The sequence below is a fragment of the Abrus precatorius genome, unplaced genomic scaffold (assembly GCF_003935025.1).
Source record: "Abrus precatorius isolate BTA unplaced genomic scaffold, Abrus_2018 Scaffold7, whole genome shotgun sequence".
NCBI lineage: Eukaryota > Viridiplantae > Streptophyta > Magnoliopsida > Fabales > Fabaceae > Abrus > Abrus precatorius.
In genome coordinates this window covers 20,848,660-20,876,000 of record NW_020874417.1, presented here as the reverse complement: position 1 = coordinate 20,876,000, position 27,341 = coordinate 20,848,660, and the positions used below count along the sequence as shown (strand labels likewise).

At 34.0% G+C, this 27,341-nt stretch overlaps 3 protein-coding genes and 1 non-coding gene across 13 annotated transcripts; 3 read left to right on the top strand and 1 right to left on the bottom strand.

The window, feature by feature from the left end:
• The first annotated feature begins 1,801 nt into the window (after positions 1–1,801).
• On the top strand, positions 1,802–11,160 carry LOC113872613 (topless-related protein 3-like). Of its 6 annotated transcripts, none has more exons than XM_027510300.1 (25): positions 1,802–2,226; positions 3,133–3,312; positions 3,416–3,529; positions 3,670–3,828; positions 4,244–4,418; positions 4,527–4,656; positions 4,860–4,975; positions 5,106–5,238; positions 5,349–5,458; positions 5,634–5,703; positions 5,785–5,864; positions 5,936–6,031; positions 6,108–6,200; positions 6,655–6,782; positions 6,904–7,138; positions 7,231–7,398; positions 7,482–7,565; positions 7,790–7,942; positions 8,034–8,144; positions 8,267–8,446; positions 8,527–8,655; positions 8,765–8,860; positions 9,095–9,277; positions 9,361–9,536; positions 9,990–11,160. In XM_027510300.1, exons 1-25 carry the CDS (start codon positions 2,147–2,149, stop codon positions 10,204–10,206), a joined length of 3,396 nt encoding a protein of 1,131 aa, XP_027366101.1. In that variant the 5' UTR covers positions 1,802–2,146; the 3' UTR covers positions 10,207–11,160. The 6 variants fall into 6 exon arrangements, with proteins under 6 accessions (XP_027366101.1, XP_027366104.1, XP_027366102.1 ...); XM_027510303.1 differs by having other exon boundaries at positions 1,819–2,226; positions 4,896–4,975; XM_027510301.1 differs by having other exon boundaries at positions 1,819–2,226; positions 7,231–7,401.
• Positions 11,161–11,592: 432 nt separating this feature from the next.
• TRNAP-AGG lies at positions 11,593–11,664 on the bottom strand. Its single transcript has one exon. It is a non-coding gene; the product is annotated as a tRNA-Pro (tRNA).
• A 92-nt stretch (positions 11,665–11,756) lies between these two features.
• On the top strand, positions 11,757–15,654 carry LOC113872143 (pre-mRNA-splicing factor 38). 3 transcript variants are annotated; one of them, XM_027509455.1, is made up of 5 exons: positions 11,757–12,257; positions 12,346–12,436; positions 13,070–13,199; positions 13,292–13,362; positions 14,757–15,654. In XM_027509455.1, exons 1-5 carry the CDS (start codon positions 11,846–11,848, stop codon positions 15,205–15,207), a joined length of 1,155 nt encoding a protein of 384 aa, XP_027365256.1. In that variant the 5' UTR covers positions 11,757–11,845; the 3' UTR covers positions 15,208–15,654. The 3 variants fall into 3 exon arrangements, with proteins under 3 accessions (XP_027365256.1, XP_027365258.1, XP_027365255.1); XM_027509457.1 differs by having other exon boundaries at positions 13,070–13,187; positions 13,292–13,361; positions 14,738–15,634; XM_027509454.1 differs by having other exon boundaries at positions 14,739–15,634.
• A 1,441-nt stretch (positions 15,655–17,095) lies between these two features.
• On the top strand, positions 17,096–19,651 carry LOC113873239 (single-stranded DNA-binding protein, mitochondrial). Of its 3 annotated transcripts, none has more exons than XR_003505934.1 (7): positions 17,096–17,215; positions 17,452–17,681; positions 18,042–18,250; positions 18,325–18,425; positions 18,767–18,936; positions 19,032–19,091; positions 19,266–19,651. XR_003505934.1 is itself a non-coding variant. In XM_027511285.1 (7 exons), exons 1-7 carry the CDS (start codon positions 17,164–17,166, stop codon positions 19,280–19,282), a joined length of 639 nt encoding a protein of 212 aa, XP_027367086.1. In that variant the 5' UTR covers positions 17,096–17,163; the 3' UTR covers positions 19,283–19,643. The 3 variants fall into 3 exon arrangements, 2 of the variants coding, with proteins under 2 accessions (XP_027367086.1, XP_027367084.1); XM_027511285.1 differs by lacking the exon at positions 18,767–18,936 and having other exon boundaries at positions 17,452–17,502; positions 17,533–17,681; positions 19,266–19,643; XM_027511283.1 differs by lacking the exon at positions 18,767–18,936.
• The last annotated feature ends 7,690 nt before the right edge of the window (positions 19,652–27,341 follow it).

Below are 27,341 nucleotides of genomic sequence, written 5' to 3'. Positions count from 1 at the left end.
TTTTTACATACCTACTTACTTGTTATACCATTGAAAAATATTAATCGTTTAACACATTTTTTTAACCAAATAAGAACAAAGAAATGTAGTCAATTTTTATTTATTTCCTCTTTATCTAAATAATAAAAGCAATATTATTGTTTTAGTGATTTATGAAAAAAAAAAATACAAATACAATGTATCCACATAATATTATAAAAAAATGTAAAGTTATAAAATTATGTTATCTTCTCAAATAATAAAAAATATTTTATAAAAAAAATATTTTTTTTTTTTGAAGAACCTCGACAACAACTTAATTTTTGATAAAATTTTACAATTTATTAATAAAAACTCTTGTTATGTATGTATGTGAGATATTAGTGCAGATTAGATTATTTTAAAAGTAACCATTTTTTATCTTATTTTGTTTAATATTTTTTTATTAAATAAAATGATATATTTTAAGTAATAAAATGCCTTATTTCCTTAAATAAAATATTTTTCAAATAATATGATTTTTAATAATTTAAAATTTTAATTTTAATGTGTTATCAATATTTTTTTAAATCATCAGTTAATTATAATATATTATGTGTATAAATTTTATGATAATTTTTATATAAATTAATAATTTTTATTAATACGACATTTCATAATTGTGTATTCGTGTGAAAAAAATTTACATTGTCAATGTATTTAAATTAAATTTATAAATTAATTTAATTATTATTTTAAGAATTTTACAAGATAGATATTAGAAAATAAATTGTATGATAATAATTATTTTATAGATAAATTTGAAAGAAAAAATAATTATATTTTAAAATTATAAAATGACTATTATTTGAGGAAAATAAAATTGACTAAATATTATTTAGAGATAAAGGAAATATTGCCTACTTTATTTGATTTTAAATGTTATAATAAATGATTTCACATTTAGATTATTTAAAATAATTTGAAAAAGTTTAATTATTTTGTGAATTTAAAAAACATTAAAATATATAATTTTAGGAAAGTTTCAAGGATGCTAAAATTATATAAAGTAATACCTAATTTTATTGATTTGGACATGGTAGAAAATGACTAAAAATGTTAATATTAATTTTTAAATTAAATATTATAAAGTAAGAGAATTTTAATAAGAGACAAACATTAAATTAAAACATAAATATAATCAATATTTTATTTTATAAAATAATATTTTTAAATAAAGAAAAATTATTTTGAAGGTCAGTATTGATAAAATGGTTAATTTATTTTGAAAAAAAGTATAATGTAGATGATGACATTGATGTTGAAATTATTGGTCTCATTAATATTGTTCTACCGCTAAGAAAGCTGCTTTTGAGTTTCAGAAATAGGACTGCCCTGTGGCCTGTGGGTTTTCCATTATAGAATTATTAATTGGTTAAGACTAAAGACATTGACCACAAAGAGATGTGATGATACCTGAGACAAACAGATGAGGAGAACAAAAAAAAAAAACCGACAACGAGATGTGGGCCCTGGAATTAAATTCTGCCCGCGCGTGGATTTGCATCCTCGGAAAAATCAAACGCCAAAACATATCGCGAGAAAATGCATAGTTAAAGAGAAGAAATTGAATTCTCGCTTCAAAGTGAAAACGACAGCACAAAAAGAATGGGGTCGAGTGGACGTGTGTCGCGAATATTCACTAGATTGGAATTACTAGTTTCGAATCCGCAACACTCTCCCTGGTTGTCTTATCACTCACGAAATGATAAGCCTAAGTGATAAGCCCAATGGCTTATCAAATAACTACAGGTACTTATATCCGATGGGTCAGTAGAAAAAGAAAGACCCTGTACAACGCATCGAAGATAGCGAGACCAAGTCTCTCTTCTCTCTCTCCTCCTCTTATCCGCAGCCTTTCAAACCCTAGAAATTCTCGAACTCCGTGCCTCTTACATGTAATCCTCAAGGGGCGCTAAATTTTGAGGATTTTGAGGTTGTGTGAGTTCGATTTGGAGTTGAGGTGGAGGGAGGGAGTTGGTGTGGTTCATCTTTGATTTGTCTGTAGTCGGTGGAATTGGAGTTCTGTGCCGTTTTTGTGTTGTTTTAGCCTTGAGGTGGGTGGTGTTCGAAGATCGGGGTTTAAAGATCGAAATTAACGGTGCGGTTGCAGATTTGAGCGCTCGACATGTCTTCTTTGAGCAGAGAATTGGTTTTTCTCATACTCCAATTTCTGGAGGAGGAGAAATTCAAGGAGTCGGTGCACAGGTGAGCCCTCTTTCCTTCTTTTTTTTTTCCGGCTTTTCCTTCTTCTCTTACTTTGCGAGTTCTATATGTTTCTGAATTTTGGTCTAGTTGGGTTTTGGTAAGAAAGGGGGTAATCGGGTTTTGTAACGGTTTTCGGCTTTAGTTGTGGTCTGATTACTGAAAAAGTGTTTGGAATTGATGTGGGAAGAAAGAGGAATCAGGGAGGGAAGGAACGTTCTCAATTTCATGTCTTAACGTTGTTGGTTTTCTTGTAATTTACAATTCGGAAGTGAGTATATGAATTAGAGTTTTGCTATGCAGTGTATTATCTACTTGACTTGTGTCGACCATTGAGATTTGTATCGGGGTTTAATTACTCTGTTGATTGGGCAAGGGTATTATTAATATTGCATATATTGTTGTTTCTTCATTGTTGTTAAAGTATGTAAATATACCAAATTTTACGGGCTTTTAATTTGAAAATACATTTTTTGTTTTTACTGTTAATTACAAAACTACCGTATTGATCTTAAAGATTTGTAAAGTAAACACTGAAAATAACCTTTTCTTTCTCTTTTTACTGTATAAATCTTTAAAAACAAAAAACAAAATGAAAATAAGATGATAATTTTGTTATGAGTAAAAACAGAAATCGAAAACAAAGTGTTTTTTGAAACCAAACATCCCCTAACTTATATACCTGTCAATGGTAATAAACTTGTTTCTTTCATCCAGAAAGGCTTAGTTATAGGGTTCTTATTCAGAAAATGAATTGAGATGATGGAAAAATAAAATAAAATTGAGGACTCTCCATCAAGTTAATGTTTCCTGTTTCTTTGTAGTTGTCTTTTATAAGAATTTTCATGGTCATTTGGCATCAGCTTGACTCTTCATTTCACTATTTTAAACGCTTCTTAATGCATGCAGGCTTGAGAAAGAATCTGGGTTCTTTTTCAACATGAAGTACTTTGAGGAAAAAGTGCAGGCTGGCGAGTGGGAAGAAGTTGAGAAGTACTTGTCAGGTTTTACCAAAGTTGATGATAATAGATACTCAATGAAAATATTCTTTGAAATCAGGAAGCAGAAATATCTGGAAGCACTTGATCGGTACATGGAAGATTGAATCTTTTCTATTTTTTTCTAAATATATTTATGTTTTATGTGAAGCTTCACATCTTGTTTTGTCTCTGGTGCTTTTTTAAAATTTTAGGCAAGACAAGGCGAAGGCTGTTGAGATATTAGTGGGTGACTTAAAGGTGTTCTCCACCTTCAATGAGGAGCTATACAAAGAGATAACCCAGTTGTTAACTCTTAATAATTTCAGGTAATATCTTGAATATATAATCTAATGGAATGCATTGTTTGTTAGTGGCTTCTCTTGACTGTTAGGAGGATGAGATTGTACATCTGGATCATCTATTGAGTAGTAAGCTTGATAATTGAGTGATATGGTTTCAATGACAGGGAGAATGAACAGCTGTCGAAGTATGGTGACACCAAAACTGCTAGAAGCATTATGTTGATAGAGCTAAAAAAGCTCATAGAGGCAAATCCTCTTTTTCGTGATAAGCTTCTCTTCCCTACCCTCAAGTCATCAAGACTGCGAACTTTAATCAATCAAAGGTATATATGAAGATTTGATGCAATTATGGGACAAATGAAATGTAAATCAATGGCTTTTGCTTTCTGGACGTGTATAACTAGTATATTCTATTTTTGTATCCTCTTTTTTTCACTTCTGCATAGATAGGCCGTGTCTTTTTTGACCCATATGGTTCATGATGTTGATGCAACTATGGGACAAATGAAAAGTAAATCATGTGGCTGTTGCTTTCTGAATTGTATAGCTAGTATATTCCATATTTATATGAGGTCTTAAGTCTTAACTCTTTATATATTATTATTGCTTTATTTAGTAAAAGAGAAGAATTTGGAAAGTTTCCCATTCCTTTTTTAATTGACTCTTGTAAATTTAGATTCTTAGCTTGTTATGCCTTTTCATTTTTTTTCTCAGTGAATTTATCTATGCCCAATGCAGTCTAAACTGGCAGCACCAGCTCTGCAAAAACCCAAGGACAAACCCAGATATAAAGACTTTATTCACAGATCACACATGTGCACCTCCTAATGGTCCTCTGGCTCCTACACCTGTCAATCTTCCAATTGCTGCAGTTGCAAAGCCCACTGCTTATACTTCACTTGGAGCTCATGGTGTATGATACTTTGCATTTCAAACAACTGGTTACTTTCATTTTCTATGATTGATAGTATAATTGCTACTATGCTGATTAATTAATAATTTTCTTTTTTATTTTGTATAGCCCTTCCCACCTGCTGCCGCAACTGCTAATGCTAATGCTTTGGCTGGTTGGATGGCCAATGCCTCAGCTTCATCATCTGTCCAAGCAGCGGTTGTGACAGCATCAACTATACCAGTTCCACAGAATCAAGGTTAAAATTGCAGTTACCCTATTAACTTTTAAATCAAATAAAAGGCTACCTTATTTTTTCTACTTACCATCACAATTCCCATGGAATTTACATGCTATGCACCCTAGTGTACAGTATAGTATCTTGATACTAAATAGAATAGTACTTATTCAATAATTTCACAAGAGAACATTGCGACTTAAGCCCATGCTTTTTTAAAACAGTGTCTATCCTGAAACGTCCTAGAACCCCTCCTGCAGCTCCTGGGATGGTTGATTATCAGAATGCTGATCATGAACAGCTAATGAAAAGACTTCGTCCTGGCCATTCGGTAGAGGAGGTAACTTTGATAAACTTCTGTTCAATTTAGCTGTCTCACATATTTTATAATGCCAAATATTTTTATGTTATTTATTATTTTGTAATGGTTCATGACTCATGTCAACGTGGTTCATTTCATATAATTAAAGGTTTCGTATCCCTTGGCTCGACAAGCCTCTTTGTCACTGGATGATCTGCCAAGAACGGTGACCATGACATTGCATCAAGGATCTGCCGTGACAAGCATGGATTTTCATCCTTCTCATCATACCTTGCTTCTTGGTATTTTTTATCATTAATTGTGTTATATTTAGAATCTTGGTTGCCAAAATATTGACCAATGCATAAGTCACAAACTTTTTATTCTAATGGTATGTATTTCCGATGAACAGTTGGTTCTAATAATGGTGAAATTACCCTCTGGGAACTAAGTTTACGAGAAAAGTTGGTCTCAAAGCCATTCAAGATATGGGATATGTCAGCATGCTCATTGCCATTCCAGGTTTCATACAGTGCAGTATTTCTTGTTCTCTATATATAGTACCCTCAGTTTTCAATCTGACCCAAGAAAATAAATGTTACTTAAGCTGTCGTGGAAACTATATTATTATGCTTGGCTGTTAGTCTTGCTGATTTTTAATTCAAAACCGTTGTAATTAAAGTTGAGAATTTTGCAGGCTGCTGCAGTTAGGGATGCCCCTATTTCTGTCAGTCGTGTCACATGGAGCCCTGATGGAAGTTTTGTTGGTATGTTATACTTCATGTTTCTGAAACTATTTTGAGGCTGTCAGGTCACAAGTGAATATCTAACTGGTTGATTTGCTGTAGGTATTGCTTTTACCAAACATTTGATTCACTTATATGCCTACACTGGATCAAATCCAAATGAACTAGCCCAGCGTATTGAGGTGATATTCTTCTCATAAAAAATAGCTAAAGTTTTGATTGCACTTTGGTTTACATTTCCTTGTTTATGCAGGTTGATGCTCATGTTGGTGGCGTAAATGACTTGGCATTTGCTCATCCAAATAAACAGCTGTGTGTCGTGACTTGTGGGGATGATAAGTCAATAAAGGTTCATAAAATCTACTCATTGCTATTTTTGGTTATGCAAAAATTATCTATTTTTCTGAAAATGAAGTTCTTCATAGGTATGGGATTTAAATGGACGAAAACTATTCACATTTGAGGGACATGAGGCACCTGTATATTCTATTTGTCCCCATCACAAAGAGAACATTCAGGTACAAAGTAGACATCATTATTAAGACATCTATAATTTTCAATGTTTCTTTGGAAGTTTATATATCTAGCGATAAATAACATTTTAGAGAATTTGGTTTTTGACTGAGCTTAATGGCATTATATAATCCATTTAGCTGACCTCACCTAGTGGGATAAGACTTAATTGTTGTTGTCGTTGTCGTAGTCTTGGAAGGTTATATGCATTGTGCAATATTCTGCTTTGTTATAATTTGATAAATTTTTAGTCTATTTAATTTTACTTTATGTGTTGTTATTTTTGCATTAAACTTAGCTTTCTTAGATTGTAGTTCTATATAATTACAGCCCCTCATCCCAGTACACACATGTATTGGCTCCTTTACACAAGAATATGTATTGACTTAACTTCTTGCAAGCTATATGTAAATGTATACAAACACACCCCCACTAAAGGTTGTTAATGTAACTTTGCAGTTCATATTTTCAACTGCCATTGATGGGAAAATAAAGGCATGGTTATATGATAACATTGGTTCTAGGGTTGACTATGATGCCCCTGGTCACTGGTGTACCACAATGCTTTACAGTGCTGATGGAACTAGGTAAGCTGGATTTGGCTGAGGGTAATTGTTTTTTAATTTCATTCTCAATGGATACTTAAGATGTATTTATATTGAAGTGTCTTATCATATCTTCCAATTTATTTTACCCACCTTTCTCCAGGTTGTTTTCTTGTGGAACAAGTAAAGATGGGGAGTCTTTTCTTGTTGAATGGAATGAAAGTGAAGGAGCCATTAAGAGAACATACAATGGCTTCAGAAAGAAATCTGCTGGTGTTGTGCAGTTTGACACCACCCAAAATCGCTTTTTGGCTGCAGGTGAAGATGGCCAAGTGAAGTTTTGGGACATGGACAACATTAATCTTCTAACAAGCACAGATGCTGATGGTGGATTACAGGTTGGTATTTTGTGGTTAATTGATTTGAAGTCATGTAGGATGGAACTACACTTCATAAAACATCCCCTATATAATTGTATGAATTTGTTCAGGGCCTTCCACGGTTGAGATTCAATAAGGAAGGAAATATCCTTGCTGTTACTACTGTGGATAATGGATTCAAGATACTTGCTAATGCTACTGGTCTTAGATCTTTAAGAACAATTGAAACTCCAGCATTTGAAGCATTGAGGTCACCTATCGAATCAGCTACAATCAAGGTAGTGATGCTGTTTAAACTTTTGCTTGTTCTTCATGTTTGGATCAAAATATGTATGTGTGATGTCTACTTTATGTTATATAGGTTTCTGGCTCTTCTACTGTTAATGTTAGTCCTGTCAACTGTAAAGTTGAAAGAAGCTCCCCTGTCAGGCCTTCTCCAATTCTTGTATGAATCTGACTCTGAACTTAATGATCATTAGTTCATTATTATGATGTTGGCATGATGACATTGATAGGTGTTTCATTTCATTTCTCTACACACTTGTGCGCAGCAGATACACACTAGCATGTGATACCTTTTTTAAGTTAGACATGGCTTATGAATTATTTACTGCATCTTAATAATACCTCTTTGCAACACATGGATTGGTTTTGTCTTATTCAATCAAGAATGGAGTTGATCCCATGGGTCGAAGTGTAGAGAAACCAAGAACTGTGGAAGATGTAATAGATAGAGCTAAACCATGGCAACTGTCTGAAATTATAGATCCTGTCCAATGCCGGTCAGTCACCATGCCTGACAGCACAGATTCTTCCAGCAAGGTGTGTTGACTATTGATTATACGAGATTTCCATTATTCTATGACAATGTCTATGTTCTGTGCACTGTTTTAATGCTCTGATCCATGTATAGGTTGTTCGACTTTTATATACAAACTCTGGCGCTGGTATTTTAGCCCTTGGTTCAAATGGTATCCAGAAACTTTGGAAATGGGCTCGCAATGAACAGAATCCTACTGGGAAGGTAGTCTTAAGCAAATAGTTAATTTACATATTTCCTTCTTCAGTCTTTTCTTTTCATTGTGCTTTTGAGTTTTTTTTTTTCTTTCAGTAGAGAACAGAATTCTGAACTTTATATGATTACAGGCTACTGCCAGTGTTGTTCCACAGCATTGGCAACCCAACAGTGGTCTTCTTATGACTAATGATATCTCGGGTGTCAACCTTGAAGAAGCAGTCCCGTGCATTGCACTCTCAAAAAATGACTCGTATGTTATGTCTGCCTGTGGTGGAAAGGTTTCACTATTTAACATGATGACATTCAAGGTGTGTCCAGATTTACAACCTTGATATTCCATTCAGTTGTTAAGTTTATTTGTTACTTAATAGTTTACCTTTTTTTATAGGTAATGACAACATTTATGCCACCTCCTCCTGCCTCTACCTTCCTAGCTTTCCATCCCCAGGATAACAACATTATAGCCATTGGGATGGAGGATTCATCTATTCACATCTATAATGTCAGAGTGGATGAGGTAGTTACTATCTCTAACTACTTGTTTTCTCATTTTGATATTTACACTATTATTATCAATAATCTCACACAAACACACCTTTTTTCTTCCTTTTGGGGGTATGTTCTAGGTGAAATCAAAATTGAAAGGTCACCAAAATCGTATTACTGGTTTAGCTTTTTCAACCAATCTTAACATATTGGTTTCATCTGGTGCTGATGCTCAAGTAAGTCTTTTAACCCATCTCCTTTCATACAAGATTCAAAGTGGCATGGAAAACCTTTCAAAGTGGATGCACTCTTGTGAAAGCTTTTTGCTGGCTCTCTGCACTTTCTTTGTCTTTTTCTAGGCCTCTAGTGCTCTATCAATTGCATTGTCTACCCTGTTAGGAAACATTACCTGTTGCCACGCTCAATGTTTTTGGTTTTTGGATGTTAAGAAATTCTATTATGTTTTACAGCTTTGTGTGTGGAGTATTGATACATGGGAGAAAAGGAAGTCGATCCCAATACAACTACCTGCAGGAAAGTCACCTGTTGGTGATGCACGAGTACAGTTCCATACTGATCAACTTCGCTTATTGGTAGTCCATGAGACTCAGTTGGCAATATATGATGCCTCTAAAATGGAACGCATTCGGCAGGTATGAATTTTCTTCTAATATTGATTAATCTGCTGGTTGCTGACAAAATTAAAAAGTGATATGGTCAAATTCTTTTGCCACAGTGGGTTCCTCAAGATGTTCTGCCTGCCCCCATATCATATGCAGCTTATTCTTGTAACAGTCAGTTAATATGTGCTACATTTTGTGATGCCAACATTGGGGTTTTTGATGCTGATAGCTTGAGACTAAGATGTCGTATTGCACCATCAATATGCTTGTCACCAGCAGCTTTAAGTGGGTAAGTTTCAGCTCAGTGAATTGGATTTAATTTATTATATAAGAATGCTAGCAAACGCACTTTATATTATTGGAATGATTTCATGTTGGTCCCACCAAATAACGTGGGGCACACTTCATTGAGTTTCACATGCACTTTGTTCGATAATATTGTGTTACTAACACACACTTGTCTTGTATTAAACATTGAACATTTTATTCAAGGTTGCTTTTGCGCAATGGTGTAGTAAAAAATTTTCTTAGTAATTTGATAGAAGGTTTCTGTTGCTGTTTCAATCTATGGATATTAATGCTGATATGGTATTAATATTCAACTTTGAAGATCATCGATACTATGTCTTTTGTGAAAAATAAAATAAAATCGTTCCTCGGATAAGGATGTGTGATGATTTTTTGTTTGCATTTGCAAAATTTGAGGGTTGGAGCTTGACACTTGATCCGTGTTGTGTTGCAGAAGCCAAGCTGTGTATCCTCTTGTGGTTGCGGCTCATCCACTGGAACCTAACCAGTTTGCTGTTGGGTTAACTGATGGATCTGTCAAAGTGATAGAACCCACTGAATCGGAGGGAAAGTGGGGATCTTCCCCACCTTTGGACAATGGAATGTTGAATGGTAGGACAGCATCATCATCTACTACAAGCAACCACACAGCCGATCAGGCCCAACGATAAGATTAATTGTATTATACTAGAGTAGTTCTTTACATCTGTAATTTGATCAGCTTAGTTGTTTAGATTTTGATTCACCAATTTGTCTCGTCAATATCAGGTCAGCTTGGACATAAAATGGTAAATGTCTATACACTCGTGTATACCTTAATTTATTCTAGTTAAACTCAATTTTATTGTTTATATTTAGGTATAATATTCGTGTTTCTAGCTAAAATGTATATCTGTTAATTTTCTTCACATTATGGTACTCCATATAACATCAATTGTCAATTTGTCTTTACTGCATTGAAATTAGAAAATATAGGAAGGAATTCCATCCTCGAATTGAATATTCAATATTTCTATATATTTTATCTCTAGTTTTCAAACGACGTCTTTTATTTGGGGTTGTGTCTCAATTCTCCTTTATATGAAAATTGAAAGTTTACTTCAACATTTTAAATACCCACATTCGTTATTTTTGGGATGAGAAGACCTCCATTGCATCTTGCCTGGAAGACAGATGAGATGAAGACTTCCATTCTGGTAGCATTGCCTGGAAGAAACCGCGAACTAGCGTGTATTGTTGAGCTTTAACCGAGCTCCATGTAGAAGTTTGCTAAAACCCAATCCATTTATCACTTTGCATTCTGGAGGGCTGATTCTCTATTAACAGGTGTTTTAGCAACAGTGGCTTCCTACAAATTTGCAACTTCCTATTTCAATATAAAACCACCAGAGTTTTCAAGGTCGGAATTGCCAATCATGAACGTGTTGCATTTGGGAAAAAGAAAATTGCTGTCGATGTCAGCAAACTTTTCTTGCAGTCCGAACAAGGAGAATATAATTGTATGCACCAATTATAGACTTGCTATGTTTGGTTGGAACTTGGATGAGTGAATTGAGGAGAATGAAACCAATATTGTGCAAGTGTGTGTATTATGTTATGCACAGACATATAAATCTTACATTAATATTTATGCAGTCTTAATTTTTTTGACAACATTTTTTATTATTGACTTAAATTTATTAAAGTACTTCTATTTCATAATCACATTTTTTAAAAAAAAATTTCTAGTCACTTTAGAATATCAATAAAAATTATATATTTTAAAAAAATATCATAGTTTATTAGGTATAATTTTTGTCAATTAATTACTAAAATAACTTTAAAATTAATTATCACATCACTACAAAATTTGTAATACTTATAATAATCATTTTAATAAAGTTAGTTTATTTTACTATAATTATTGATAAAAGTAGTCAGTTTCTTAAAATATATGCATTAGTACTAATGACACCTAATATAAGATGAAAGAAGTACGAACAAATTATAAATAAGATTCATCAAAATAAAAGAATAATTCGTATAATAATTATAAAAAAAAAATTCATGAAAATGAAGGGGCATTCCGAGAATTGAACTCGGGACCTCTCGCACCCTAAGCGAGAATCATACCACTAGACCAAATGCCCGCTGTGATTGCAGTTTTTATATCTTAACTAAATTATCGTAAAAGAAAAAATAAAAATAAATCTCTTCTCTCTTATTTAAGAAAAATAAATTAAAACGTGACCCATGCCATCGTTCTGGACTCTAGCACCCTGATTGGGGTTAGGGTTTATGTAATCCAATTCCGGTGACGGTGCGTATTCGATGGCGAATCGCACGGATCCAGCAGCAAAGAGCATAAGAGGGACGAACCCTCAGAACCTGGTGGAGAAGATTCTCCGGTCCAAGATCTACCAGAACACGTATTGGAAGGAACAATGTTTCGGGTTAACGGCGGAAACCTTGGTGGACAAGGCGATGGAACTGGACCACCTCGGAGGTACCTACGGTGGCAACCGCAAACCCACTCCATTCATGTGCCTGGTCATGAAGATGCTCCAAATTCAGCCAGAGAAAGAAATCGTGATCGAGTTCATCAAGAACGAGGATTACAAATATGTGAGGATTCTTGGTGCCTTTTATTTGCGTCTCACTGGATCTGATGTTGACGTATATCGTTACCTTGAGCCCTTATACAACGATTATCGGAAACTCCGGCGAAAGCTATCTGATGGACGTAAGTTCCTTGTCGATTTTCATTTTGTAGTTCGTCCTATCGATCGCTCACGTGTTTAGTATTTTACTGCTCTTAATGTTTGTTGCAGAGTTTACATTGACACACGTGGATGAGGTCATCGATGAACTTCTCACAACAGATTATTCCTGTGATATTGCGTTGCCACGCGTCAAGAAAAGGTATCTTTATTTTTATTTCTTTCTGGGAATGTTTAGTGCTAAAGGAACAACATGAGAAAAAAGTGGAAGTCTCAGAAATGAGAAGGCATAGGTAATGAGGGGACACACAAGAAAAAAGACAGGATACAGAATGATAGTGAAGTGGTTTGGTCATGTGCAAGAAGACTTTAAGAGGTGCAAGTAAGGAGAGTGGACTATGAGTCTTACTCCGGTAAAGAGGGGTCAAGGGAGATCGAAAGAACCTTAGACAAAGTTATTATAAAAGACCTTCTGATTAACCACATTTACGAAAATTTAGTTTTTGACCAAGCTCAATGGCATTATATGATCTATGTAGGTGACCTCACTTAATGAGATAAGGCTTGATTTTGTTGTTGTTGTAATAATGTTTAGTCTTAAAGCTGTTGGTGATTCTATCTTTGCCGTTTTCTTTTTAAATTGTGCTTTGAGCAATTTCCTGGGTTGTTTTGCTATGGATAAAAATGGTCTTATCTTTTAGGGTTATTATTTTTGGGGAAGTTCTTGGTTTATTGGTAGACTGAAATTGATATTTGATACAGTAAAATAGAGATTGCAGATCCTTTTTTTTTCCCGGTGTAAAGATGCTTAGTTCTCGTCTTCTGTTTTCCATAGGTGGACTCTTGAATCTCTTGGTTCGTTAGAACCTAGACGAAGTGCGCTTGAAGAAGATTTTGAGGAGGAAGAAGAGAAAGAGGATAATGATCAGCCTGTTGATAAACTTGAAGATAGGGCCTATGAGAAGGTCCCTTTCTTTCCTAATTAATGAAATCTTCTTTTATATTGTTTTTTGGATGTTAAATTGATGTTTTGGTTTAATTATTGAATGATATACAGGATTATTACCGTGGGCGAAGCCCTACAAGGGAAAGAGATAGGGACAGAAGACGTGATAATCATAGATACAGGTACTGTTCTCTGTTTGAGTTCGAGTGTTTTGTATGAATTTGAATAGATTGATGTAAATGAGAATCATGTAATTGAAAAAGTTTTTCTGGTACTTCTTTTCACTTGCATTTTGGTTTTCATCAAATTCTTTGCTAGTGTGAGTGTGTATCTTAACCTGTGGGTCTAATTGTAATTTTCTTATAAGAATTTGATTCTAGGAAAACTCTTGAGCTTTATTTATGACAAATATGAATAAATTCTACTGGAAGCTGTTTTTGAATTTGCACAGAGCCACACACACACACACACACACTACATGTACTTTTTCAAAGGTACACTTCTATTTCCACTCTGGCATTCAGAGCCATTTGTGGTATACAACTGCTTCCTATAGTAAAGTTTAACGATCCTGCCAGGTTTCTCTGCACTGACAGTGTGCAGTGAGAAGTATGATGGGTCAAACAATTGTGTTGCATGGGTAGATGGTGCACCGCGGGCATAGTCTTATATATTGAAGAGTTGGGTTTACTCTGTTAAATATTTATTGGATCATCTTCCTGTCCAATTTTTTAACTGATAAGTTAATTTTGTTGACTGTCAATTTGGTTTTTGCAGCAATTGGTTTACCCAACTTTGATGTGTTGCCCCATATGCTTTACCTTTTCCTTTGTAATTACTACTGAGGATCTATCAGAGATAGTTTAATTTTATGCAAAACTTTTGTATAATAATTGGAATTTCACTAGGCAAGATTAGAAGATAGTGCAAGGGACAGCAGAAAGATGAGGAATCCTACTGAATTTTTTTAAAAAATAAATAGAAAAAGCACAATTCACCAAAAAAATAAAATAAAAAAGCACATGAAAATACATGATTAGAAAGAATATTGACTGAAACTCTATCGCCCCAACAATCTTTGACCAAAATGTTGTACATTATTCTTTCTTTCTCTTCAGCTTGTTAGTTTTAGTTTGTGATTGCATTCCATTAGCATGTGACTGAGCTATTTGAAAATGAGTTGCTTGCAAGCTTCTTGTGGGGGATGCATTATGGTAATGAAGTGACAATCATAATATGTAATTTTAAGAACCATTCAACATGCACATTCATCTGAATGTTTTATTTACTGCTTGAAGTTAAAGCAAACAGGTTACTTGAGACTTGGTTTTTCACTGTTTCTTCCTTGATATTGTCCTGCATAAAAATTTTAAACAGATCAAATCATTATTGTGATTCATTGACATTCTGTTGGTTGTCTGACATCAGTTCCCTCCTGCTGACTATATAATGAACTGAACAGAGCTTTCTTCAAGAGTATAAAATGGATACATTTTGTCATTTGAGTTTCATTGGCTTATCAACTTTACATTTCATTTTTTTATTGATTCTTTTGCTGGGATCGTGACTATGACAGGGATTATGATAGAGATTACGATAGAGAGCGGGGCCGTGGCAGAGACAGGGACAGGGATAGAGACAGAGACAGAGACAGGGATAGGGACAGGGACAGGGACCGCCATCGCCTCCGGGAAGAAAAAGATTATGGTCGTGAGAGAGAAGGCAGGGAGCGGGAGAGGAGAGAGAGGGATCGTGACCGCGGAAGACGAAGAAGTCATTCAAGGAGTCGTAGCCGGAGTAGGGATCGCAAGGAACATGATGGTGGGGACTACAGAAAGAGACATGCTCAGAGTAGTGCAAGTCCTAGAAGGCATGGAGATGGCCTTGAGGATGGTGAGCCAAAGAAGAAGAAGGAGAAGAAAGAAAAGAAAGAGAAGAAGGATGATGGAACTGACCACCCTGATCCAGAGATCGCAGAAGCGAACAAGCTACGTGCAGCGCTGGGTTTGAAACCGCTGAAGGTCTGATCTTGAGCAGTGTGGCATGAATTAGTCTGGGTTTGACTTCACTGATATTACAAACAAAAGGTGGTAAATATCCATGTTACATTGTGGGTTGTGGCACTCGATGCTGCTTGCTTTTTCTGTACTACTATTGCTGGCAGTTATCAAGTCAAAAGGGTATCTTTGTCACATAAGTATACTTGTGTTGCTGCACCAGCTCGGGCTCGCTGCCTTTTATTTATTGTCTTTATTTTAGTGAGACCATCTAGAGCCTCTGATGTGATTTTCAGCAGCCTCGTCTTTGGGGCATACAATGATCTCTAATTAAATTTCTGCGTTGAATGCTGTGATTTGGCTTGTTTTAGTAATTCAGAGATCACCGCATCATTCGTTTGTGTATAATTTGTTGTAAACTTTATTGCTCACTTGAAAGAATTTTAAATTCCGGTAATTTACTAACACAATTAGAAGTGACAATTTTATTAATCCTTTTAACACTAACGGGGAAATTGCATGTTAAAACCTGACTCCGACATAAGACGTTGCAGACATAGCTTCAGTCTACTGACAAAAGGGAAGAACATGATGACATTGCCCGCTTTCTACAAATGGTAAAAACCAGAAAGTGTAGCATTTCTTTGCAGACAAAAAAAAAAAGAGAAATAGAAAACCTAATGCTCCATGCGAAAGCCAAGGCTAAGGTACGAAATATTTTCTACAAGATATTTAAAAAAGGAAGAAAGAATGGAGAGCCAGCAGCACCCCAACTCAAGCAGGGAAGAGAGGGATCAAGAACGGCGTGGCACCCTTGTCAAGAAAGTATCTCTTGGTAAGAGAAGGGCATGTGTATCGTAACTTGGGGTACTTGGAGAATTCAACGGCCTGCATCTCACTCCCATGAGAATCCTCTTCTTGCATAGCTCCCTGTCTCCATTTTCGTCTTCAGTTCCTTGTTCATACTGCTTTGTCACTTTCTTTTTTAAAAAAGACCTCATCATCTTCAACTTTAGGCGAATGACCAGTATTTTGGAGGGAATCCTAATCAAGTGGCGTAAACTTGCTTTCCTCCACACTTGTCCGAACATGGTGACAACACTGTTCGGATTACCATGCACGTCATTACTAAATTTGGCCCTCCATCCTTTCTCCTTGTGTAATAAAGGAAGATTCATTTTCACACGTTGCCTATCCTTTCTGTTCTGCTGTCCTACAACTGCTCGATCAGGGTCCCAAGTCTCCTCCAGTGTAAGAAGTTGAGACAATGATGCCCTTCTATGGATGTGCCACTTGCACGCTTTTCCATTTCCCGTGTCGTCAAGAGGCTCCTTTTTCTTCAGTTTGGAAGCATTCTTGCTAAGTGATGTCTTGTTCCCAAGGACACCAGAGAAGGCTGACGCAACTGATTTCCTTGAGAATTGATTTCCACACGTAAATCTTGTGCTCCCGTTATCTCTCTCATTGTTAGCACTGCAAGTGCCTTTGTATTTGACGCGGAAGCGAAACTTCCTCTGCATTTTTGTGGCCTTGAAATCTTAGTCCGCCTCGTACATGCAGGCGTGCTAATGAATGAGGTACGATGTAGCGGTTATAGTAATCGAGGTTGCGCTTAGCCTAGAGAGAACATGGGGTTAGTGGTAACATAATTCAACACCCACGTACTAGGAGTCGAGAAGTGGGAAGGTACATGCAGCTTAAACAATTTAAACATGCCAAGTCACTATTTTTTTGATTTTTTTATTATTTTATGTATGAAACAGACAAACAGTTTGAATAATACATAAAATAATTAAAAAAAAAAAACATTTTAAACGCCCTAATGTTAAAATAGCATTCTGTTATTTTTGTTTGTGAGAAACCCTAACATATATGGGCCGGGCCCATTTACGGAGTTAGCCCGATTGCATAAACCCGTGTGCGTTCCCCTGAGGAGGGTTTGGCTAAACCCTTGCAGTTGTTGGTCTTTGAAGGTTGTTGCCGGAAATGAATTCTGTGGCGTTGAAACTTGCGAAGCATCTCCGAGTCTCTTTCAGCGGTGTGTCTCTTTCCTTGCGTTTTCTAATATAAATTGAATGTGGTTATGCTAACAACACATGCGTTTGGTTCAATCGTCTAAAGTTACGCTTTCCTCCCTAATTTTTTATGAGCTCTGGTCATGTTTTTTAGTTGAAAGGAGAATTTTATCCCTCACTTGCTATTTCATTTTCGTTAACACACATAACAAAAAGGTGTTGAGTTATATTAACTGTGATCTTGTTGCTGAATTATCAGCTGGTGTGCCACGAAGCGGGACGTTATGGTACTCGACGTTACAATCTCAAGGTGAAGGTGAAGGTGAAGGTGAAGGTGAAGGTGAAGGTGATGGACCTTCACCAGATAATGATGAACCAACGAAGGAAGGATTGGATGAAGAATTTGATGATTTTCTGGGTGGAAAGCCCAAGCTAAAACTGCAGAGTGTGGATCCCAAGAGGGGTTGGGGATTCCGTGGTGTGCACAAGGTATTGGATGGTGTTAATTCATGCTATATTATTATTATAGACACATCTCTAGGGATGAAATTTTTATTTGGTAATTATAGATTGTATTTTGGTGTGCAATAATTCAGTGTATCAGGTTTTGCATTTTTGCTATGCTTTGACCGAGGTAAAGTTTTTGCAGTATGAGGTTTTAAGAGAGATTTATTTTTTATTTTTTTGCATCACCGAAGGAAGGAATTTTACAAGCTTGAGACTTTAAAACAGTTGAAAGCTTCGAAAAACAAGAATATTTATCTTCCTTGGCATAAAATGACAATTAATGAATATTTGCTTGTCGCACCTGGCAAATAATTTGACCAACGTGATACTTATTCTAAGCAGGCAATTATTTGTGGAAAAGTTGGCCAAACCCCTGTGCAAAAGATATTGAGGAATGGCAAGAATGTAACCATCTTTACGGTTGGAACGGGGGGATTGTATGACCAGAGAATTGTAGGAGAAAAGGATTTGCCAAAACCTGCTCAGTGGCATCGGATTGCTGTGCATAATGTTGTACTCGGGGCCTATGCAGTTCAGCAACTCTTCAAAAAGTAAGTGTTTATATGAGGGAATATTTGATTATCAGTGTAAACATTCCAGATTCATGCTTGAACCTTTAATGCAGCTCTTCAGTTTATGTTGAGGGTGACATTGAGACTAGAGTTTATAATGATAGCATCAATGGGGAAGTTAAAAGCATTCCAGAGATATGTGTTCGTCGTGATGGTATGGCAATTTTTATGCAATTTCTTTTCATTCTTTATTAATCATTTTGAAACCAAGGGTGCAGTCGTTTGCTTCTGCATTCACAAAGGATACAAAATACTTATGTTCAATTAAAAACCAAAGGGATTTTTTTTTTCTTGGCGTAAAGGTGACTATTATCCAAAGCTTAAGCTTTACACAATTTGGATTTGGACTAGCTTCTTCATTATCAATGTTAATCAAATTGTTGTAGTATATTTTATCCTATCATACCTTAAAGCTTATTTTATGTCTAAGGGTTTGCTGTGCGTAAACTAATTGCTTAATTACAATTAATTTCATTTTTTCCAAGCAATCACCAGTCAATTTCAGTGGTCATTTATTTAATTCATGGACAAAATGCATAGGCATTTTTCTTGCAATAGAACTGGAAAGTAGATTTTATGTTGTTTAAAAGGAGGCAGCAAGCAGTGCACTTCTCACATGACATGTTACAACGTGCATTAAGTATGGACAACAGTTGGCTTAAAAGGTTTCTGAACTCACTGAAATAGAAAATTTTTCAATTTAGCTTACCCTTTCAAACTTACATCTTGCATGCTGTTTCTTTCTATGTTATTTCTTCAGGGAAAATTCGTCTCATCAAGAGTGGGGAGAGCGTTGATAAAACTTCCTTGGATGAGTTGCGTAAGTTCTTTAACTTTAGTTGCAAATAATGTCATGATTTAATAGTGATTTCCATGCGCTTTATGTCGGTTTTTTCAGAAGTCAATTATGTGGGTATGGGACATAGCCATAAGATCAAAGTTTGTTCATTGATTGGTATTATTATGCCTGACTAAAATAAATTTATGCTGGCAGGAGAAGGGCTGTTTTAGAAGAAATCTGATCATCTAATGGAAGCATCTGCTTCTGTAAGAATTTTAGCCTAGTGTTGACGCAGCATTTGTAATGAACACAAAATGCTTTTGTTGCTTGATTTTATTTTTTTCATATATATTCTTAAGCATTCTGAATCTCAGTTTCCCATAATCATTTTCTTACATGGGAGAGGTGTAGAAGAACACGTTTTTGGTGTCGATCGTCCTGTAATTTGGATATGAATATGATACTCATCCCCTAAAACCTGGAAGTATATAGTTCTAAATTTATCATATCTTCTTAAAGTTTGCTTATTTATCGAAGCCCGTTTCTCAATTATTTTTCAATGTGTTGTGGGATGATTGATGCACCCGGTGAATCAGAATTGAGGACCACCTATTAGTAACTTTTATTAACAGGTTTAAAAAAATGTTTCTATATTTTCTACTCATGTGCGTTTTGGATTTGGTTCTCTCTCTCTCTCTGGATATTAGCCTTTTGTTTTATTGAATAGAATACATAATTTTATTTTGAATGGGCCAATACCTAGATAAGTAGAAATTATAGGGACTAATCATTCATAGAAAATAAGTATCAGATGTTAAGAGTAATAAAATAAAGGAATACTGCATATCAATAATCTAACCAATTTATTTTTCAACATAGCAATAACATAACTTGATTTCCATCAAGTCATTACTGTTTTGTTATTTGTTAATTTATTAGGGAAATAATAAAAAAATTATTATTGTTTCAGAATGAAATTTAAGGAAAGAGATTAGTAAGCTTAAGAAGAATAGAGAAAGAAAGAAGAATGTAAGCCAGGGAGAAATGAGCTGCTATTAAAGGGAAATATTTGTAATCTTCCTTGATTTTTATACATTACGAACACATTTATAGCTGTTTTTATGAATATAAACAAATATACATTTTAATCTATTAACCAAAATGTGTTACTCTGAAAGCAGCTCTTGATAAACTACTTATTTTCATTCTTCTTTGCTAAAGATACATTCATTGGATGCTTAATAAAAGGTTACCTTTATCAGGTTGATGTTTCCGAGTAGTTTTACGTGATGAGCGTTTGAGATATTGTTGACCGCTTGCGTAAGTTTGTCTTTTTCAAGTTCTTGAATTCATGGGTTAGGGTCCATTGTATTTTTTGCGCCAATTGCTCTTTGCAGTTAATGTTATTTTTACACTTGTGTTTAAGCGAAAGTGAAAACATAACTAACTTTAGGGCGTAGTTACGGTAGAGAATCCTGGAAATGAATTCGATCATGTTTGTCTTCTTCCAAATTGACTTGGACTCCTTGGGTTGGGTTGTTTTTGAATTCTTTTCGGTTGATGATTGGACCTAGTGTCTTTATTAAATATCTATGTTATGGTGTACATGTACGAGAATATAAGAGTTTTTGTATATTTAAAATGAAATAAAAATGAAACTTTAAATATAGTCTCTTTCCAAAATATTTTAAAATATTATTTTTTAATAATAAATTGTATAAATGTGGTGTGCAATTTATAATTTGCACATAAGTCGCATCATGCGACTTATGTTTTGTTCAAGGATGGGTCCTCCTGTGCTCAAGAAAAAATCACCTAAAAGTAGTGCAACTTATATTTTATCGTGCTCACTTAAGCATGAGGGTGTTCATCCTCTTGAACTAGAGTCGTTTTGAAAATATTTTATTTTTGATCTGCCACAAGTAAAAGTAAGGACTGAGATTTTGGGAGTAACGCATAATTGACATGTAGCGGTGCTTATATAGTACTATAAATTGCTTTTTCCCTGTGATAGAAATTTATGTAAATTTTGATCAATAAAAGATGAAATTGTTAAACACCTCTAGACTATACAATTACTATTGTAAATCAATTATGCATGACCCTAGAAATCTCAGCCCCCACCTTCCCTTGTGCCAGCTTCAATTAAAGACAATTTTTATAAGATTACTCTAGTTCAAGGATGAGCACTCTCGTGCTTAATTCAACACCTTACTTGAGCATAAGTTGTATAACAATAGTACAACTTATGTTTTATAATATTTATGAGCACTGGCCATAAATTATAAATTGCACCCCCATGTATTAAAAAAAGACATTTTGATATTACACAAAAAAAAAGAACATTGTTTCATATTTATTTTATTTTAAATCTAAAAAATTCAAAATATAGCACTTTTATTCAAGATACATGTCATGTAGCGTTTCAGCAATTGCAATTATCTCATACACCCCAAAAATTTGATATCTTTAAGTAAAAGGTAAATAATCTCTTATATGTTAATTTTGATTCAGAAAAATGCCATTTGTATTTAGTCTTCAGAAAGTAACTCTGATTTTCAAAACTAAATATGGCCCGTGTAGGGACAGATCCAGTTACCAGATTATGGTGGTGTGAGAGGTGAGCAATAAATAATAGAGTTTTGTTAACTTAAGTTAGAAGGACTGAATTTAAGTATTTATAAATTAAAAAAATTTATAAAAAAATAACACAATTATTATATTAAAGTTATAAAAATACAATAATAAAATTCTAAATAATATTATCATTGAAGATAAACAGTCCAGATTAAGTGTCTCCTTAACGTTTACATACTGGGTGCCTTATTAAAATTTTTAGAAATTAAAGCATTTTATTTTTGCTGTTAACTGCTATAAAGATTTTTAGATATATTTTATACTATCGCAACTGAGCAATCGCAACGATACGGCCAAAAAATGTTTTAAAGAAAAATTAGTAGAGTCGCCACCAAAGTTTATCAAATAAAACTTTGAAAAAATTTAAAATTTTAATTTTTAAAACAAAAAATGATTTCGGGAATCATTTACGTGTATGGAAGGTGTTAGCACCTACAACGTCCGTTTAAATAACAACCACTTTAAATTATTTGTGCAAATTTATTATAATTTTAAAAAGTATTTATTTAATCTCTAAAAATATAAATGTTGCTATTTTTATTTTTAAAGAAAGAAGATTTATTTATTAAAAATATTATCTTATCTTAGAAAAAGAAAAAAATTATTTTTTTAAAAATTATTTTGACTCAACGAATATGATTCTACTTTTACGCATTGCTGAGTGCAATAGAAAATTCAAAGTTACGTAGTTCTATATAAAAATTTAGAAATTTATGAGGCTTTAAAAGAGCTATACATGTTTTAAAATTAATTCTTATATATTTATTTTAAGAGAAAAGAAATAAGAATCGTTTATATATTTTAGGATACAAGATAATGCAGCTATACATGTTGCCATACCATAAACAATACGAAAGGTAAAGGAAAATCATACATCCATATTGTAAGTAATTATAAAAAGTGTGGTAATTAAGATCAAATATTTTAATTTATAAAAAATTATTTTTTTAATATATAATTTAATTCAAAAATTTTAATATTCAGAGAAATTTAAGATAACGTAAGCTATACATAAATGTCTCATGACTTATTCATCGATCGAAGACAATGTAAATTGCACATTTATATAGCAAAATTTGTATAATAAAATTAAGTAATCAAATATTTGATTATTTAATTTATCAAAATTAGAAATATGACTTAAAAAAATTAAAAGTAAAATAAAATAAGATTATTTTTCTTGATGAAAAGAATAGATTTATTTGAATTGATTTAAAAGATTAAAATTGTGTTTTACAAATTTATATTGTATAGGACCTAAGATAACGTTAGTACACATGAGTCTTGAAAATTTATAACGTGTAAAGGTAGAGACGCTACACAATAATACTATAAATTGTCACATTAATACAATAAAAAAATATTATAGATGATAGATTTTAATTAAAAATAATAATAACAATTGATTACTTTTTAAAATATTGATGTTGTGTAAAACTTAAGATAACATTGGTACACATAGGTTTTGACAACTTATAATGCATAAAGGTAGAGTTGCTACACATTAGCATTGTAAATTGTTGAATTGATTTTATTTGTTTATTATGATTCTGAAATAAAATATAACTTATCAATCATAAAATAAAAGACAATATGAACTCAAGACAAATTATATCAACTTAACAATAAAAAGTAATATTAATGAACAATTAAGCGAGACAAATAAATGAATAACTAAGGAAAAGACAATTATATAACATAAAAAAAAAAACTTAATTTTCAACATTATTCTTATTCATTCCACCATTATTAACATCATTGTTTAGAAAAATAAAACGAATTAAAAAAAAATTCAAAGATATTTCTAAAATGTCTCATTATTATTATTATGTATAAAATTAAAATATTTTGATTTATAATTTGAAAAATAATAAGTAATAAAACATATATGTATTGTATATATATATATATATATATATATATATATATATATATTTACACTTACGGAATAAGCATGGTATCAATTGGATACTCAAATGACTAAAGCTCATATTTGTAATACCATCGTATCAATTGCATCTTCATGTGATAAAAGTTAATCATTACGACAACATTTATTTTTAATAAGGAGTGGATGAAGGCTTGCTCACCAACATATCATCTTCACCAGAGACAATTACTAGCTTATTGTCAATAATAAACTTTAACTTTTGGTGCAATGTAGATGGTACAACTCCAGCAAAATGAATCCAGGGCCACCCCAACAGGCAGCTATAAGTTGGTGTAATATCCATTACTTGAAATAGGATTTGAAAAGTGCAAGGACCAATTTGAATTGAAATTTCAATTTCTTCAATGACTTCCCTCCTTGTTCCATCAAAGGCTCTCACTATTATGACATTGGGTTTCATATGCGATCCATCATAGGGTAATTTTGACAATGTCATTTTTAGCATCACATTCAGAGAAGACCTATTATCAATAAGCACTCTAGCAATGATATGATCTTAACACTTCATAGAAATATGCAACGCTTTATTGTGCTCTATTCCTTCAGCAGGTACTTCATCGTCAGTGAAAGAAATAGTTATTTGAAGCAATATTACCGACAATGCCCCCAAACTTGTTAATAGTTATGTCATGATTGACATGTGCTTCATTTAGCACCCTTATTAATATCTTCCTGTGTGGCTCAGAATTCAGTAGTAGGGATAAAAGAGATATCTTAGTTGGAGTGCGATTTAATTGCTCTACAACTTGATATTCACTTTGCTTAATAAATTTAAAAAATTCATAAGCTTCTTTGTCAGATACTGCCTTTTTTTATTTCAAGTGTTTTCCCTTCATCCATATCTTCAGAGTCTCCCAATTTGGCCTTTCCCTTTGAAGATCTCTCCTTTTCTCTTGTCTGCTCTTTTCTCAACTCTTCAGGTGTATATATACGATCACTTCGGGTCATCTCTCCAACACCAACTATATTTGAGACGCAGGGATATTAGAGCTGACACCTTCTGTTTGGTCTCCTTTCTGATTATCAACAAAAACTCTTACATCATACCTCTATGGCACTACTTTGTTATTCTTGTAAGGAAACAGAGCTGGTACTTGTATAGTGATGGGTCTATTAAGGGTTGAAGTATTTACGCTTTTGGTATAATGAATGACTAGGGGTTTGGGAAAGGCTGAAGGTTGTCTATCAACAGTTAAAACTTCAATTTTCTCTTTAGGACACCTAATTTGAACCAAATGTTTGTCCATCAGGGTTTGTAGGGCATGCTTGAATTATTGACAATTCTCAATGGAGTGGTTTGCATCAGGGTGCATATCACACATACTTTCTTCATGAACAAAACTCTCGATCATATTAGCCTTGCACAATTCAGCGAAGATAACTTTCAAAGGAGTTGTAACCTCTTCAACTTTCCTCTTTAAAATGTAGGCAGACTCTTCTTTGATGATATTTACTAATAATCCTCCGTGTCCGGGTAGAGGATTATTCCCAATGTTAGAAGTATTCTCTTTGAAATTCAACCATTTGGCATTGATTAAGTCTTGCACTTTGAACTTTAGTGCCCGACAATTTTCTGTTGAATGACCAATGGCATCGACATGATAATCGCATTTGGCATTTGAATTATACCTTCTCGGATAGGGTGGTTCTATAGTTTTATTGGACATGGTACAACTAGTGAACTTTGGAATAAGCGAGGCAATAACTCTATGTAAGACATGGGGATTGGTTCAAACTAAACTTGCTTTCTCTCTTGATTATTTTGGGTTCTTATTTGGTTAGTGTTTGGATGTTGGTGTCAATGTTGGGGTGGTCTCATAGATGGTGTAATAGGAAAAGTAGGTGCCGAGGGTTGGTAGGGTCATGATTGATAGGATTAAGAGTTGGGGTGGTTTGAAATGGCAGTAACATACGGGTAAGGCATTTGAGGGGTAAGGAATACAGGTTGGAAATGATGTGGGATATGGTAAGGTCTAATGAAAGGAGCTTTTCTCGGGTGGAAAGTTATTGCATTATTCTCTCCTTTTTTTATTTTTGCCCATTCTAAATTGAGGTTTCTTTGTGTTAGACACTCCAACAAAACTGTTAGGAATCTTTCATGTCCTCATGCCACTTTCTACCCTTTCTCCTATAATTATAATCTCTAAAAAGTTCGATAATACGCTTCCAATCACCCTTCTTTCTCTAATAGGGGAGGTTCTACTTGAGCTGTCAATTCTCGCCACCTTTGCGCATGCTCTTTGAATGACTCATTTTCCTTTTTAATCACGTTTTGCAATTGTAACCTATCAAAAGCCTTATCAATATTGTATTTGTATTGTTTCAAGAAAACATCGGCTAAATCCTTCCAATAACGAATACGACTACACTCCAAATGCATATACCAACTCAAGGCCGCCCCAACTAAACTATCTTGGAAGAAGTGAATCAGCAATTTGTCTTCATGAGTATGCAATGTCATCTTTCTACAATACATTATTAGGTGACTCTTTGGACAAGTGGTTCCTTTATACTAATCGAATTCAGGCGTCTTGAACTTTGGAGAGATAGTAACGTCTGGGACTAGGCACAGATCTGTAGCTTCTCCTATACCATAATTGCTTGCCTCAATGGCTCTCAACCTCTCTTCCAATATCTATAACTTTTCTTGAGATTGGAGATTTTCCTTAGGATGGAATGGTGATGTTGGTGGATTTTTCCCAATACTAAATTTGGTGATTTGTGGCTATTGATGAATCAGCAGGTTTGTTGTGGGTATCGTATGTGGTATGTGAGTTTCATTAAGATTATCATTTTGAGGATGAGTATATGGTGGGATAGATGTTTGGGTTGGTTGGATTTATGGTCCTGAAGGTGATGTAGGATTGGTTTAATTTGATGGTTACCTTGTGTTTAGTGGGTTATCAACTACTGGCGGAGTATAATTAGGGGGAAGATCATATGGAGGAAACTAACCCTCTTGATGATTACCAGATTGTTGCAATGATCTTTCTACGTGTAGAGTTAAAGTAACCATTATTTCTTGAGCGGGAAAACCTTGAGATGGTCATTGTGTAGAAGTAAAACGAGGTGGGCAGATAGAAGTAGGTTGTTGGGCATGAGATGTCCCTTCTGTGGCTCTCCTTTCTAGAGACTTCAGTGCCTCCAAAATCTTCACCCTTTGTTTCTTTAGTTGGTTAACATCATTCTTCAGCTCCTCATTATATTCTTCCAACTTATCCATGATCTTTGATTGAGCGCGAGTTCTATAAGGATGCTTTAGAAAAATATTTTTCCTTTATATTTGTTTTTTTAATTTTTTCTGTGTCATGCAGTCAAGAAAGAATTTGATAAAATGAAAAATATAATTAAAATAGAAAGAATGAAAATTTAAAGAATCATCACTGTTGTTGAGCGTCTTCGGGTCTTTAATGAAAATTAATGTAGGGTCTTCATTAAATGAAACACACCAAAATACAATTCTTAATCAAACATAAAGTACATCATAGTTTGATTCAAAATACACCATTGTTTTCCTACCCTTACACAATCTACCCACATACTAAGTCATTACATCACCCTTTCCTAGCTCAAGCTATCATTCCTCCCATATCTGAGATTAACCAGTTGCAATAGCTGAGGAAATCTTTAATTTCTTGAGGTGTTCTGTAGAAAAATGTAGCTATCTCAGCATTTGTTAACATGCGTGGAATATCATTAAT